This window comes from Eucalyptus grandis, chromosome 6 (assembly GCF_016545825.1).
Source record: "Eucalyptus grandis isolate ANBG69807.140 chromosome 6, ASM1654582v1, whole genome shotgun sequence".
Taxonomy (NCBI): domain Eukaryota; kingdom Viridiplantae; phylum Streptophyta; class Magnoliopsida; order Myrtales; family Myrtaceae; genus Eucalyptus; species Eucalyptus grandis.
This window is the reverse complement of record NC_052617.1, coordinates 35082387-35099316: the sequence shown is the minus strand read 5'-3', so window position 1 is coordinate 35099316 and position 16930 is coordinate 35082387. Positions and strand designations below refer to the sequence as shown.

The window sequence follows — 16930 nt, the reverse complement described above, 5'->3', positions numbered from 1 at the left end:
TTTGTGGAGAAATCATTGAGTTTGGCTAAATTGAGAGAAATTAATGGCGATGACATCTTTGCTGATGGATAGGCAAAGTCTAGAGACTACTTTGGTGCCATTGGCAAGCCTCAGGGTGGCGAAAGCAGCATCGCGTTGGTTTAACCAAGCTTAGGCCCAACAGTTTTATTTTTCAACTTGTGTCATTCCTAGTGGGATTTGGTTTCATTTTACAGTTCCATTGTGTGGGGTTTGGAAATTGTGTTTTAGTTTTGAACTTATTGACTAGATTTACAAACTTTTTGCAGACCGGTATGTCGATAGCATTAGTTTCTTCAGATTCAGAGAACTCAACTGATTTGCGCTTCAAATTGCATTCTTTGGTTCTTTTCTAGTAGAAGTGTCAAATAGATCAATGGTTTTCTAAGAAAGCAAGGAAAACATGATGACATCTCTGAAGATCAATGAGCCTTGCTGACAGTAATGCTTAAGGGCTTTGGCAATATGGCATTCTCTGAAGATCAACATGTCTTGCTGACGGTATCGCTCAAGGGCTTGACAGTATCGCTCTAGGGCTTAGCGTTGCAAGTCACAGGGACTCTGTCTTTCCCTCTTGGTCCAACAATTTGCTACAACAAGATCCTCTCCACTTTGAGAAGGTGCATTGTCATATTGACAGGTGTGATTTGATTTGTGAGAGTGCTAGTATGAACACCTAGAGGGGGTGAATAGGTGTTTAAACTAAACCTTGGCAAATATATGTAGAATAAAATAATTTTCGAGTAAAAGAAAGGAGTTAAGGAAGAGAATAAGAACACAAGATTTATAGTGGTTCAGCTTAATCCAAGCCTACGTCTACTCTCCCACGCTAACAGCCTTCTTGGCTGGATTCCACTATGCAATCAACAAGAGATTACAATTTTGAGTGCAAACACTTAGTAGATCATACTATTTCACTAAGTCACTCTTTTGGTATTTCTCTCACGATCACAAACGTTTAAGCTCTTCAAAGACAAGTGTATGAACAAAGATCGCTCGGACTTTGGAATTATAAATTCTACGTTCCGTCTCTTACTTGCTCATCGGTCCTTCAACTCCTTAAATACTCCTCCACTTCCAAACTAGCTGTTGGACAGTATCTCGAGGATCGTCTTCCAATCTACCCATTGGACAGCTCTATGTCTAGAAGATTTGGTAGCCGTTGAGTGACAAAAGTAGAATCCCAAATTGATTCCGATCGCCCATATAAACAGAATCTTGGTTTCCATAAGTAGAGCTTCTTCGTATAGAAAGTTCTTATCTTCAAGATCCAATCGTCAATCAATTAAATTGAGTCAATCAAATCAATCTTGATGTAGAATTCAAACTAGATCACTAGCCGTTATATGATTGGGGCTTGAGTTACGTTCCGTCGAATCTGGATGTAAAGTCTGAGAATAATAGACTTTACAATCTGAGTTTGAGTGCAATAGACTTTACAATCTGGGTCTGAACATATTATGCTTCTGAACAGATTTAGCTTTAAGGTATGAACACCGTCTGAATAAGTTCAGCTTCAGTATAGAGTCTGTCTTCTGGTTCAGTTTCAGCATAGAGTCTGTCTTCTGGTTCTTCATTCACGTTCAGTCTGGAATTTGTCAGAGTGAGCAGACTTCTGATGTAGAACAGACTTTGACACTAAATTCTGGCAGTCTTCAGACCTTGATACAGAAGTCTAGAAATCTTCAGAATATACTTTGGACATGAGTTACATTCAGTCTTCTGGTTCTTCCAAGTATAGTCTTTGATAATATCCTTTATATGTTCTATTATCTGCATAATCTATTACTTAACCATCAAACATGTTAGTAGTCTTTGATTTATTTTGTCATCTTCAAAACATCATAAGGGATTTCCCTAACAATTTGAAGATTGGAGGACGACTAGATTAGGAACTTTGACTGGCCTAGAACAAAAATATTTCAAGGATTCTATCTATGGTAATGCCTCGCTTCACGTACTAGGATTGCTCTTGTTTCTGACAGGTGCAGTAACTTTTCGACAACAATGTTCGATACATTAAGAAAGCAAGGAAAACAGACATACTTCTAAACACACAGCACTACATAAATTGTCAGACATAGTGGCTTCAAGAGCAATTAAAAATCATGCACCAGGGCCACAAGCTTTTGAAGCTGAGGAAGGAGGTCGGGCCCGTTCTTTCTATAGTACTCCTCTAGTATAAGGTTCATATTGACATCGGCCCTAGTAGAAAGCACTTTGGCTATAGTCCCTCCATCTCTTATTTGTGCATTGATGTATTGGATGCAAATTGCGCAATCCCCAGATCTCCATAACTAGAACAAGAACATGCATAATTGAGTAGAAATATTAACACACACTCGTTATGGACTAGACTCAACTCGGCCCACACTAGCCAGCCCTGTATTAGACAAATTAAGAAACCTTATATCTCACCTTAGACTAAGTCCCGTTTTACCATAACCGTAAAATAATAAATTACAATATCAATTAATGTAGTCCATATTAGGAAAACTCTTACATTTTCCCACTTAAATTATATTAATTGAAATTGTATTGTATGTGCGTACATTGATCCAGAGATAATTCGTAATAGTCATTCCTATCCCATAAAGTCTCATACATCGAATTATGGTAGTAATTGTATGTATATACACAGAGCCTTCCATAGTCACAAGTGCTTTCAACTTTATTGATATGGATTCAATATGATAGTGTGACAAATGGATAACATCTCTCATATAGAGAGATCCCATTTGTCAGTCACAATTCTCTTACTAAGCGTCACAAAAATCATATGCCACTAGAGAATGTTTTTATGATTATAATGAACTCACATATGTCTTGTCCTTACGGTTAACCTTTCTTTATATATAACAAGACATATGCACAAGGTTAATAACTGAATGTTCCTAGCCTTCACTCAAGATTTATATAATATCCTGAGACTTTTATCAATATGTATTCAACATAATAATAATACATTCAAAAATACTTTTTGAATGCAAAAGTTGATACATATCAAACCGTTACAAAATGTAATGAACACAAATGTAAACTTTATTAGTGTAAAGCCAAAATAGCTCCTATTAAACAACAGTATCTCAAGATACTCTTAGGCCCTCATGCTAATGACATGTTGCTCAAATACATATGGGCATAGACTTTTAGTTAGTGGATTTGCAACCATATCATCTACATTAATATATTATATTATAACGTTACCTTTCTGTACCGTTTTTTTATGGTAAAAAATTTGATTGTCATATATTTAGACCATTTCAGATCTTTGTTATTAATAAAAATACTACAAATTTATTGTTTCAATACAACCGTATGGATCAATCCATAAAGTTAAAAAACAACCAACTCCTTAATGAGCATCCAGAGCCAAATAACTTGAGTAGCAACTGAAAAACATGCTACAAACTCCGTTTGCATGGTAAAAGAATACATAGGGTATAAGAAAAATAATTTTCCTTTCACTAACCTCGTAGTATATAGAGAAAAATAAATTTCCTCCAGTTGCCATGTTCACTCTGAAATAATTTTTAAAAATACTATAAAGAAATATTTATTTCTTAATATCTATTAACTGTCCACCCATTTTTTAGAGTGAAAACTTTATCGTCTTCTATAGCATTTTTTTGTAGTGTAGTAAGTTGAAAAACCATTTTTCAAGTGTTTTTGTGGACAGTAAAATTTCTTTTCACAAGCAACAAATCATATGTCTATTACTTAAAATTCGAATCAATAAAAACCTTAATAATAGTGGAGTTATTAATTACAGAAAATGTGACTGAAAAACAAGCAATGAATATAATTAACATCATGTAAGCACTATGTAACTTGACGTACAAGTAGACATCCAGAGAGTTACATGCAAAATCATATAATCACATTTCAGCAGAATACATGACATACGGTTGTACACTCCCCACATGATAGTGATTATGAGAATATATTCTAATTTTCGTGAATTCATCACCTTTGGGCATATGAACCACTGTGATCAGTCACTCCTCCACCACACCATCATGTATCCCTCCATGAACTAATACACAATCACCTCCTTTAGGATTATGACTACGCACTAAATTATAAGACATCTCAAACATTATACGAGATCGATATTTCTCAAATCTAATCAAGCGTGCCACTTTGGTGGTCACTACTCAATTGAATCCTTGAAATTCTCTCATACCAGGGATATAAACTTTACTTCTCACATACACCATATACATGTGATTTTAACTTCAGTGATAGGGGCAACAAATCACCAAAATCACATATCATGCTAATTACATTACTTTATTCATTGATAATATCGTTATTCATTAATAAAAATTAAAATTTATATATATTATCAATGAATAACACCTTTATAATATTTATGTGATAACATACCTGTAACCCAATATCTGTATTTCCAAAATCATAAAAAATACAAGAAAAATACGTGAAAATATATAAAAAATAAACGTATTTAAGGTTTCGTATGTATTTTCACATCCATAAAATCATCAAATATATAAAATAAATACACCACAACATAGATGACAGTCATACGAATCTAACACCACCAGCCATGTGCCGATCGAAGGCTTCACATGCCCGCAGTGGCGCATGCGCATGGAGATCACGTGCGGGCGTATCTTGACCGGTCAAAACCGGTTTGACTGGCTCCTAGCTCGACCGCCCGGTCCAGCCGTTCGGTTTGATTGGTTGATCGGGTCGGGTTTGGTTGGGTCAACGGGTTGGGTTGGTTGCCAATCGAGTTTGGCCTTGTCACCGACATCATCATGACGTCAGCACCGCACGTGCGTCGCACGTGCAAGCTGCGCCCTGCACGTGGGGCTTGTGGGGGCGCGTGCGGCCCCCTCCAGCGACGTGCCGCCCACGGATCTGCTTGTCTCATCGAGCCCAATTCGAATTTGTGATTTAATTTGATTTTTATTGAACAAAAAATCACGAAAATCTCAAAATTAGGACAAAAATTCTATGCGTTCGAGTTTTAGGGTTATGGTTGCTCTAGTATGACGTGTTGGATGCAAATTGCGTAATCCCAAGATCTCAATAACCAGAATAAGAACATGCATAATTGAGTAGAAAGATTAACGCACTTGTTTTGAGGTCCATCGTTCTTGAAGCGGAAGCGGAAAACTGATGTTTCACGTGCAAATCCTTCTCATTTATTGCCTTCCGTATCAATGGCTCAATGAGACGGCCCCCTCACTCTTTAGCGCTGGGTTAACGCTCCTTATGTGAGGATACATGTGAGAATTAAGGTTAGAGAAGAGACTTAAGCACCAAGCCCCCTTATTACGGGTTAGGCTCAACTTGGCCCACGCTAGCCAGTCCTATATTAGATTAATTAAGAAACCTTTTATCTCACATTAGACCAAACCCCATTTTATAGTACCCATAAAATAGTAAATTACAATATCAATTAATATAGTATACATTAGGAAAACTCTTACATGATGGCCACATGAAGAACCTTCCTAAAATACTTCTCGGGGCAAGTCAGGCACTCGATTGTATTTCTCTGTATATGAAGGAACTGATTAGTTGGATCAGCTTCCAGATCCTGCAAACACGAAGGATCAAGAATTAGATAATTCTTAGTCTAGAACAAAGAGAAGCTCGATATGCTTTGATGCATAATACCAGATTATAGTCTAGAAGCGACCTATGCCAGAACATAGCACAATGTAGGGTACTTAATATCTTGAAAATAGATGATATTATTAGGTCTCAATATTTTAGAAACAAGATGTCATTAGGTTGCTTTTTACTTTTAAGCATCATCGTCACTGCTGAGCAAAAGCTCATAAAATGAACAATAACCACAGGCACTTTTCATCCTCGAGGAATTGTAAACTTTAGCTCTATATGTAAAAGCAATATGAAAGGGCCGATTGATAGTCATTCCCATTCACCTTGTAGATATCATTTCCATAAGCACATCTGTAATGATCAAGTGTAGCCTTGAGCCGTGCTTTGCTCCTAGTGGCCAAAAACCATCTCACATCCCTGTTGCTATAATCCTTCTCCGAGGTCTTCTCATGGAGCATCGGAGCATCTTTTTGTGCCTCATGTTCGTCCACTTTCAGCCCAGAATAATGATATGGGCTGGTGAGAGGTAACAACAGCTAGGAGGCAAAAAAACCATATCAAAATGTAGTTTATCCCGAACAGACAAGGAAATCAACTTACATTTTAACACCTGGTGAAAATGAAATGATTTAGGATAGACAATAATTATTTTACGGGTTATAATTTTTAATTTTTATTTTTTATGATGGACCTGGTTCTTCATTTTAGATAGGAGAAAGGGGTCCATTGAAGTGGCACATAGTTTCCACAGTTTCATGAAACCATAACCAAGCAAATAACAAGCCAAAATATCAGGTTTTGCTCTCAATAATAACACTGTCCAGACAAGCATTCTAATAAAAACTCCAAAACCATCTTAAAGATTTAAAACACTGCAACTTGTATTCTCCAACTCTCTGTAATATGTTGAATCTCAGACACACTTTGTTCTTACTTGCCTTCATGAATCTCAAAGAATACTTTCACAAAAGAGTGATTAATCTATTACTCAGAGCGTCGCGCAGTTACAGAGACTTCATAGTACAAAATACTTACTACAAAATGTGTGGAAGAGAGTTCATCCGAATAACAATCATCAAGATTAGGAAACTTCATGGCACAACTTTAGGAAAGCATAAGAGCAGTACCTCATGACATATCCTAGCCCTGGCTTGAGCAATGTCCTCTTTGACTGACTTCTTGTATAGAGCCTGATATGCATCTTTTGCCAAACACAACTGCCGGGGAGACCTTGTGCAAACTAGCTCTATGAGAACATCATTATCCCCCTTTAGGATTGCTCTATGTGCCAAGAGCGCATCGCGTTCAGAAGCCTCAAGCAAACACAAGACCACAAAAATTTGATGGAAATCATAGAGAGGGAAAGAATTTTGAAGATCACACGTCATGTTAAATTTCATGAACAAAGGTATAATCATGTATCGATAATCAACTGAAATAAAGGAACGACTAGGGATTGCTCTTGGACGCGTCTCCATGAAATGAATTTAAACAATTAAAGAAAATCATACGTTGAAAGTTGCTTCACTGTCCAATGCCTTGGAGATGTCCCCTCCATGGATCATCATATAGTGTTGCTTTAAACTCTTCTTCTCCTAAGGAGTGCCAACAGCCAATATGGATAAGATCAACCTCTCTTATGTTCCCCATCCTTCAAGATCATTCATGAAAATCATCAAATGAAAAAAAAAAGAGAGAGATTACATTAGAGGAAAAGTTTGATTCATTCCTCAACCTAGAAACAGCTCGATCTTGCCTGCCAATCACCCAAAAAATAAAAGCGCAAGAACTCTAACTTGATCAGCACACGATCTTTGAGTAGATAATTAATTCAAACCTTAGAAAAACAATCTATGATATCAACAACATGATAGGGCACTTTTTACAAAAAAAAAAAAAAAAAAAAAAAAAAAAAAAACATGATAGGGCACTTGTGAATGCATCCTGGATTTGCCCAGGATTTGGGACCGAGGGCACTATGTCTCCTAATATGACATTGCTCATGATATCGCTCATTGTTGAGGGACCATCGAGTCCTGCGAATGCATTTCAGATTTTCCTAGGATCTAGGATCGAGGGCACTGCGTCCCCCAATACGACATCGCTCACAACATCGCTTATTGCTGAGGGACCGTCAAGTCCTGCGAATGCATCCCGGATTTGCCCAGGATTCGAGACCGAGGGCACTGCGTCCCCTAATACAACATCGCTCACGACATCGCTTATTGTTGAGGGACAGTCAAGTCTTGCGAATGCATTACATATTTGCCTAGGATCTTGGACTGAGGGCATTGTCTCACGGCCAAGAGATTTTCGGAGCTAAAGGGCCATGCCTTGTTGCGGAGGATCTCTTGCGCTCACTTGGATTCCCAACAGGTCTCCTTTCGGAACTTTCGAAGGGCGGTGACACCGTCATTACGCCAAATTCTAGAAGTCTCTAACCATTAATGTTAGTAGTTGGTAGCTGTCATTAGTGTCGGTAGGTTTGGTGGTGCGATCTCGTCTGCCGGACGAATTCTAGATCAACAGATGTAATCCGAGGGCCTCTAGTATAAGAAGAGGTGCCCTCCTCCTCATTTGTAATCATCAAATCCTTTTAGTAATATCAAAACTCATTTCTTTCTAGAACTCCTCTCTCTAGAAGCTTTCTCTCTCTACGATATGGGTAAAGCGAGTGAGTGTGCGATCGATTGAGCGAGGCTTGGCTTAGGCGATCCAAAAGTGCCCAAGTTGCCGCACGGTTATGATCCCAATCGATCGGCCCGTGACAAGTGGTATCAGAGCGAATGAGGGATCCGTTTCGAGAGATCGAGGAGTACCAACTGTTTGAGAGAATGTCGAGCCAAGAAGCTGTCATGGATGGGAGGTTGTTCAAGTCAAGGAGATTCGTGGCCGAATGAAGAAAAGAGAAGCCTCGATGGACGCCATAGTTTCGTTGGATGAGAAGCTCACGAAGGTTTGGAGTGTCATGGTGGAATTCATGGAAGGTCTTGACGATGTGTGAGACCGCATCATGGAGGTTGAGACCTCACTCCGTGAAGACTTCACGACCGGCCTCAACGAAGCTATAGCCCCATTGCATGACAAGGACGAAGCCCTTGAAGCATCAATCGATGTGTTGAAGGAGTGCGTCCAAGTGATCGAGGAAGAAAGCCTTCATAAGGATGAGGTCGAAGCCATGAAGACGGAAATCCAAGAGCTCAAGACCAAGCTCGCCCTATGCAAATGGAGCATCACCAATGGAGTGATGCCCACACAAGCGGTGCCCAAGCTTGACGTGCCGAAGCCTAAAGAGTTCAAAGGCAACCGATCTGCCAAGGAGGTGGACAACTTTGTTTGAAGCATGGAGGAGTAGTACTTTGGTGCTGTCAACATCCACAACGAGTCGATTAAGGTAAGAACTGCCTCGATGTTCCTTTCTGATACCGCAATGCTTTGGTGGCGCAATAAGTGTGATGAGACTAAGTGTAGCACCAATCCCATGGACACACGGGATGACTTCGTGAGGGAGTTCTGAGACTACTTCTTCCCTAAGTTTGCTCAACAAGATGCTCGTAGTAAGTTCCATCGCCTCGATCAAAGAGGCGTGATCCGAGAGTACGTGAAGGAGTTCACGGAGCTCAAACTCCAAATTCGCAACCTAAGTGAGGAGGAGGCTCTTGGAGCGTTCATGGATGGACTGAAGTTGTGGGCACAACTTGAGTTCAAGTGATGGGATGTGAGTACTCTTACTGGAATGCTAAGCGTGGTCGAGTCCCTCATTGATCTCACCAAAGCTGAACCAAAGAATCGAGCAAGAGATTGGAGGTCGGATCGATCCTCTGAGGATGAAGGAAGAAGTACTCCTCGAGGCGAGCATGATCAAGGTGGCCGAGTCAAAACATGGGGAGAAGGAACTTCCAAGCCGTCCTTCCAAAAGGGTTGACCAACGGACTACACGACGAGTAAGTTTGATCAACCCCCACCTTCTCCTTGCTTCATTTGCAAAGGTCCGCATTGGACCCAAAAGTGCCCAAATAAAGGAAGAATCAACGCTCTCCTTGCCATCGAAGAAGAAGAGGAGGAGGAGCCTAAAGAAGAGAAGTGGCAAATCCGGCTTGGAAGCATGAAGGTTATCAACTCCGTCCAAGCTCGATCGCCATCCAAAGAAGAGGAAGCTACCTCAAACTCGGACATGTTCTTCGTGGGGGTCGAAGTGGGAGACCAAACGCTTTATGCCTTGGTTGACACGGGTGCGTCGAACATGTTCATGTCGACTGAGGTGGCGAAAGCCTTAAGACTTCGCGTTGAGTTGATCGGGAATTCATTCAAGGCCATCAACTCGGATGGGCTCAAAGGCGTAGGATCAACTCTCGACGTGGACGTCCAAATCGGCGGATGAAAAGGCAAGCTGGCATTCGAGATAATCCTTCTCGATGATTATGATCTCATTCTAGGAATGCAGTTTTTCCATAGCGTGAGGTCTATGATCAACATGAGGACCAAGTGCATCATGATCCTCAATCCAAAATGCCCGTTGATGATCCATATGATAAAAGGAGTGGTCAACACCAAGACCATTGCCACGATCCATCGTCTTGACAAGAGCTTGAAGGTTGAGAAGTGCATGCACAAGCCGCTGTCCATGGAGACGTCGAAGGAAGAGTTGGATCCTACTCCAACTCATACCATGCCGATCCAAGTGCTCTTCCCCGAGGTTGAGTACTCACCGTGTTCTATGCCCAAGCCCGAGCTAAAGATAGAAGGGTATGGTCCATCATTCATGAGCATTCAAGCCAAGCAAGATCAAAAGAAGAGAGCCCGTGCTCGTGCCAAGAAGGCCGCCTTTCGAGCTATGAGCGACAAGGGCATTGCTCGAATGAGTGGGGGAGAATGTCATGGCTAAGAGGTTTCTGGAGCTAAAGGGCTGTGCCTTGCTGTGGAGGACCTCTTGCGCTTACTTGGATTCTGAACAAGTCTCCTTTCGGAACTTTTGAAGGGCAGGTGACACCGTCATTACGCCAAATTCTAGAAGTCTCTAGCCATTAATGTCGGTAGTTGGTAGCTGTCATTAGTGTCGGTAGGTTTGGCGGTGCAATCTCATCCGCCGGACGAATTCTAGATCAACGGATATAATCTGAGGGCCTTTAGTATAAGAAGGGGTGCCCTTTCCCTCATTTGTAATCATCCAATCCTTTCAGTAATATCAAAACTCATTTCTGTCCAGAGCTTCTCTTTGTAGAAGCTTTCTCTCTCTACGATTTGGGTAAAGCGAGCGAGTGTGCGATCGATCGAGTAAGGCTTGGCTTAGGCGATTCAAAAGAGCTTGAGTCACCGCACGGTTACGATACCAATCGATCGGCTCGTGACAATTGTGTCCCTCATTACGACATCGCTCATGACATCGCTCATTACTGAGGGACCGTCGAGGGAGAGCGCAAACAACCAAGACAATTCCCAAGAGAGAGAAAATGAGAAATGCCGTCACTTATGGCAGATAGGGTTTATCCAAAAATCGGACTGGCCCACACGTAAAATAGATCCAATAGATTCGGGAATTGGCTCCACTTTTTGGGAATCGGTTGAAATTGGTTTGATTCCTGATTCTAAGTGAATTGGGAACCAGACTAGTTTTGGAACCGGTTCTTGTCCATTGTTTAAAAAAGAAAACCCTAAGCGCATGGAACTTTCCCAAGTTCTTGCAACCTTGCCCCTCTCTCTCTCTCAATCGCAGCAACCCTAGATCCGCCGCACCCTCGCCAGTCGTTAGTCAGTTTGCCTCTCGTTTTCACCACCATCGGTGCCGCAGGAACGCAATTCAGTTTGTTCCTCTCTTTTGCAGCTCGCGACTTCGACACAGCTATCCAGAGCAAGCGAGGTGAGCCAAAATTTAATCTTTTTGGTAAAACCTTTTTCCTTTGCTTTTTTAGGAGGGTCGGAGGTTTGATTCCGAAGGATTGGCTGATCTGGGCCTTTTGCGTTGTATGTTAAAAATTGTTCTGTTGAGAGAGAGAGAGAGAGAGAGAGAGAGAGAGAGAGAGAGAGAGAGAGAGAGGGAGCTAGAGAGATTGGTGAGAGACTCGAAAAGCAAGATGTTTCCGTTAACGTAATTTGTTCCGCCTATTTGTTCGTCATACAAGTTCTTATATAGTTGCTCCATTTACTTGGAGCCCAAGTTGTTCGAGAGTTTGATCATGGAAAAAAGGATTAGTGTGAGAGAAAAATTTAATTGGTTGGGCAATCAGAGACTTTGGCATCAATGTTGCAAATGGATGGCACTCTGAAGTGCCCAGGTTGTGTTGACAAGGAGTCCCATAGAGGGGATCGACGCTTTCCTTGAGGGGATGCAGGAAGCGAAGGTTCGTCATTTTGGTCCATGCACTCTTGCTCATCCTCCTCCATAGTTGAGATCAACGTTGGCGCTCAATGTAGTGTCATTCTCTTGCTTAGACTGATCCCTGCGCTCAACGTAGTGTCATTCTCTTGCTCAAAATGATCCTCATTTTTCCACACACAAAATTTCACTCTCTATGACAAACACTCGATTTTTTAAATCTCTTTTTGTAGCTTCGATAATATTTATCGAGAAAAGTATGAATCTATTTTACAGTAATCAATTTGATCTTAAACTTTTCAATTTTAGCTAATTTGGTACTAAATTTTTTAATTATTATTTGATATAATCCTTTAGTCAATTTTGGCTAGAAATTAAATGCAGAGGCTATCTATGTTACGTGGCACGGTCGCGGTCGATAGTGACGTAAATGCTTTTGTAATTTTTTAAAAATTTTCTGAATTTTTCCTTTTTTTTTTTTTCCTTTCCTTTTTTGGTCAAGGTAAAAAAGGAAAGAATGAGAAAGAAAAGATGGAAAATAAGGAAGAGAAAAGAAAAAAAAATGAAAGGAAAAAAATACAATTTTTTAATAATAAATTGCAAAAATCATCTATGTCAACATTAACCTTGTCACGTAAAGGACCAGTTTATACGTTAGCGATTTCCAGTCAAAATTGATTGGAAGACTACATCAAATAATTGTCAAAAGGTTTAGGGTAAAAGCCAAAAAAAAAAAAATTTAATTTTTTTAATAATTAATTGCAAAAATCATCTATGCCAACATTAACCTTGTCACGTTAAGGACCCGCTTCTATGTTAGCGATTTCTAGTCAATTTTGACTGGAAGACTACATCAAATAATTGTCAAAAGGTTTAGGATGAAAGCCGCCAAAAATATTAAATTATGCCCATTGTGACACATTTACTTTGATTTATTTTTGTGATACTAAAAATCTTAAACTTTTATCTATGTGACACATTTACCCCAGATTTATACAATGTGACATATTTATCCAAAATTTTGTTTTGTGAAGTCAAAAACCACAAGCTTTTCTTTTGTGAGACAAAAAACCCTAAACTTTTTTTCTATGACACTATATTTTTGGGGGCAAATGTGACAAAATAAAAATTTAGGGTTTTTAATGTTACAAAAGTATAAGTTTGGGTTTTTTTTTGTGTCATTGAAAAAATTAGGATTAATTTCTCACATAGGTACAAGTTTGTGTTACAAAAAAGTTTGGGATAAATGTGTCATAATTGATAAAGTTCGTGATTTTGGTGGCTTTTTCTAATATCCAAAATCAGAAGGTTATTTTTTTTTTCAAATAACAAACTTCTTAAATTAACAAAATTGAAATTATATATATATAAAATAATATTTGAATTCTAAAATAAGAAAATCAAAATTACAAAAAAATAATTTAGTTTTTTTAATTTAGTTTAGTTTTTACTTATATATTGAATTTATATGATATAGAATTAAATTCGAATATATAAGTATAAGTATATATTTATATTTATTACATATTTTAAGTATATTAGCACAATTTAGTATTTAATAAAATTTTATTAGAGAATGATGGAAGGGGAAAAAGAAATAAAAGAAATTAAAAAAATTAAAAAAGAGAGGAAAATAAAATAAAAATAAAATAAAAATTGATAGGCAAAGAGTGTCTCCAACTTTTAGGTTCGTTTATCATTTTTAGGATTCATTTATGCTGATATGTCGTTTATATAAAAAGAATATAAATGATATGATATGAATATGTCCGATTTTATTATTACGATTAACTAAATAGTGAATAGGATATAGCAAAATTCTTGGATTTCATATCTTATTCTATCAAGTTCTATTCTATTTAGATGTCTGGATGACCAACCGTAGGCTTAGCATTTATAAACTTTAAATATCAAGATTGCATTATTAATAAAACATAATTCTTATATTTTTAACGTAAATGTATGGGCAGGCCAGATTTCAAGACCCTTGCCACGGCCCGGCCCGCCCATTAACCGGGCCCCAAAAATTTTGCCCAAACCCACGAGCCTGGATAGCAGATCTCTCTGGCCTAGGGTCGACAATGACATCCCTCGACTTAAAGAAACTGTGCAGAGGATGTCTCCTGTAGCTGTTATTCGCTGGTACAATTAAAGAAAGTGTTTCCTACCTTGAACCTGGACACAGTATGAGCTCCAAAATAAAGTCAAAACATTATTGTGTAATATAATCTTTTCTCGTTTGATGATTCTCTTTAAAGGTGATGAAGCATGGCGCTTGATGCCTTTTGCTGCACCGAACCGTGCGATTGGTCAAAAATCCCGATATGTCTACAATCTATCGGGATTTTTGGCAACGTCTTGACGGGCGTGGGGCAATTATCCAGGAACTTGGAGGAGGCATTGGAGGAATTGGAGAGAGATGTTCCGAATTCCCAGGTCTGATCTTCTTTAATTATTTAAATTCACTTCATGGAGATATGTCCCTCTTCCATATGTGATTGTACGATATGTTCATAAAGCCGTGGATATAACATTACATGATTTTCTAAATTCTTTGCATCCTTTAGCTTAATTATGATGTGATGCTGCGGCTCCTTGAGATGCTTCCTCCGGCTGTGCGTGATGCGCACTTTGCGAATGTAGCACTTTGCAAATGTAGCAACAAAGATCACTTCGACTTCGAGCCTTGCTTTCTTGGAATTATCTTGCACTAGGTCTTCGCAGCAGTTGCTTCTGTGGAAACAAGCATTTCACGCTCGTTACAAGAAGTCGCCGGAAGAGGTCGTTGCTTGCCACACAACTGGAGATTTTCGTGAGGTACTGCTTTTACGTTTGCCTGGAATTGTGCCATGAAGTTTCCCAATCTTGATGATTTTTCTCTGAGTAACTTTTTTCCGTACCTTTGCAATAAGTACTCTCTGCAACTGTGTGATGTTCAGATTAATATATTTATGGTTGTCCCGTGATATATCCTTTGTGATTGATGAAGGCAATCAACATCGAAAGGTGTATGGGATTCAGCATATTACAGGGAGTCTGAATATAAGTTGTAGGGTGTTGAATTTTAAGAAAGTTTTGAAGTTTTGTAGAGAATGCTTGTCAGGATGGTGGTATGATTGAGAGTAGTTCCTGTTTGGTTTTGGCTTCACGAAACTATGGAGACTATATGCCACTTCTTTGGACTTCTTTCTCCTATCTCAAATGAAAAACCAGGTCCATTATCAGGATAACCCATGAAGTAATTCTTATCTATCCGGAAATATTTTATTTTTCATTAGTTGTGTTGAATGTAAGACAAATTTCCTTGCCTATTAGGAAAAAATTGCATTTTGATACAGTTTCTTTGCTTCTTAGCTGCTGCTGTCACTTATGAGCTCATACCGTTATGGTGGAGATGAGGTGGACTTGACTCTGGCGAAAGAAGAGGCTAAGATGCTCCGTGAGAAGATCTTAGAGAAGGCTTACAGTGACAAGCATCTCATATGGATTTTGGCCTCTAGGAGCAAAGCACATCACTCCAGTGAGTTTGGAAATGATATCAACAAGGTCAGTTTGAATTTTTATGAACTAGCCCTTGCATGTTGCTTTTACCTGTATGACTAAAGTTTATAGTTCCTTGAGGATGAAGAGTACCCTTGGATATTGTTGTCACTGAAAGTAAGAGGCAAGTTAATGATATTTTGTTTCTAAAATATTGAGACCTAATAATATCACCTATTTTCAAGATACTCATCACCCTGTATTGTGCTCTGTTCTAGTTTTAGACTTTAACCTTAGGTAGCATGCATCAGAATACATTGAACTTGTCTCTGTTCTAGACTAAGAATCATCTAATTCTTGATCCTTCGTGTTCGCAGGATTTGAAAACTGATCCAAAAGACAAGTTCCTTTTTATGCTGAGAGCTACAGTCAGGTGCCTGACTCGCCCTGAGAAGTATTTTGAGAAGGTCCTCTGTTTGGCTATCAAAAGGCAAGGAACAGATGAAGCGGCTCTGATTAGAGTGGTTGTTACCAGGGCTGAGGTCGACATGAAGTTAATAACTGAGGAGTACCAAAGAAAGAACAACGTCCCCCTCCATCGTGCCATTGTCAAGGACACTCATGGAGAGTATGAGAAAATGCTTCTGGCCATGGTTGGCCATGCAGACCCATAATTTATAAGTACTTGTGAAGCTGTCTGGTAGAAGCAATGTGCCTACCTCGGTGTGGTTTGAGGTGTCTATGTTTTCATTGCTGTCATATAAATTTGTAGGTTTTCACGATGCCCGGTTACGAAGGCATCTGCTAGCTGTGTGAAGCAAATATGCCTGGTTAAAAAGGCATCTGCTAGCTATGTGAAGCAAATACTTTATTTTTTTTTTATCGTGGCATTGGTGTCTATGTTACAAATTTGTAGGTATTCACCATGCCTGGTTACAAAGGCATCTCCTAGCTATGTGAAGCAAATACTTTATTATTATTATTATTATTATTATTATTATTTTTTTTTTTATCGTGGCATTGGTTTACGTGCTTCTGAGAGGTCCTTAATTTGATCTTTAATCGATACTGCTGGTGACTGTGATCTATGTTATAGGCTTATAGCAGTGCGAGCAATTCGTAAGCAATGCTGCAGAAACTGCTGCTATGGCCTTTTACTTGATGAGGAACAAATATAATCAGGGACCGCAGGTTAAAGTTTTGATTTTATTTAGTGGCTTGAGAGCTACCTGTTTGTGTTTGGTGTCTATATAGGGGCCGGAATCTCAACCATAAATGCGGTGATTTCATTTTTGTGTGATCGCATTGCCTTTATCATCTCTTATCACACCTCCTGTAGGCTCGAAATGGTATCTAAACCCTCTGGATTGAATCTTCTACTAGGAGCATTGGAGGTGCTTTTGCAGTTTATGGCAATCTCTCGGTTGCCGAGCGCTCCATCCCCACTTCCCGCAAAAAATCAGCTGCTAATTCCAAAGAGAAGCAAGGCAAACCTCGACGACTGGTACGTGGTGCAGT

The 16930-nt window shown here is 39.2% G+C and overlaps 2 protein-coding genes across 2 annotated transcripts; one reads left to right on the top strand and one right to left on the bottom strand.

Moving 5' to 3' along the window:
- Positions 1–5476: 5476 nt before the first annotated feature.
- LOC104451903 (annexin D2-like) lies at positions 5477–7007 on the bottom strand. Its single transcript, XM_010066461.3, has 3 exons — positions 6747–7007; positions 5943–6155; positions 5477–5590 (listed from the first exon to the last, which is right to left on the bottom strand). Exons 1-3 carry the CDS (start codon positions 7005–7007, stop codon positions 5477–5479), a joined length of 588 nt encoding a protein of 195 aa, XP_010064763.3.
- Positions 7008–14200: 7193 nt separating this feature from the next.
- LOC104449376 (annexin D1) lies at positions 14201–16341 on the top strand. Its single transcript, XM_018875598.2, has 4 exons — positions 14201–14368; positions 14576–14749; positions 15287–15478; positions 15790–16341. The coding sequence occupies exons 1-4, from the start codon at positions 14201–14203 to the stop codon at positions 16084–16086; spliced, it is 831 nt and encodes a 276-aa protein (XP_018731143.2). The 3' UTR covers positions 16087–16341.
- The last annotated feature ends 589 nt before the right edge of the window (positions 16342–16930 follow it).

Coding starts and splice junctions, on each gene's coding strand:
- LOC104449376 (XM_018875598.2), top strand. CDS start 14,201: ATGGCGCTTGATGCCTTTTGCTGCACCGAACCGTGCGATTGGTCAAAA. Junction 14,750..15,286: donor CAACTGGAGATTTTCGTGAG/GTACTGCTTTTA, acceptor TTTGCTTCTTAG/CTGCTGCTGTCACTTATGAG. Junction 15,479..15,789: donor TTGGAAATGATATCAACAAG/GTCAGTTTGAAT, acceptor TCGTGTTCGCAG/GATTTGAAAACTGATCCAAA.
- LOC104451903 (XM_010066461.3), bottom strand. CDS start 7,007: ATGACGTGTGATCTTCAAAATTCTTTCCCTCTCTATGATTTCCATCAA. Junction 6,156..6,746: donor GGGCTAGGATATGTCATGAG/GTACTGCTCTTA, acceptor TTTGCCTCCTAG/CTGTTGTTACCTCTCACCAG. Junction 5,591..5,942: donor ATGGAAATGATATCTACAAG/GTGAATGGGAAT, acceptor TCGTGTTTGCAG/GATCTGGAAGCTGATCCAAC.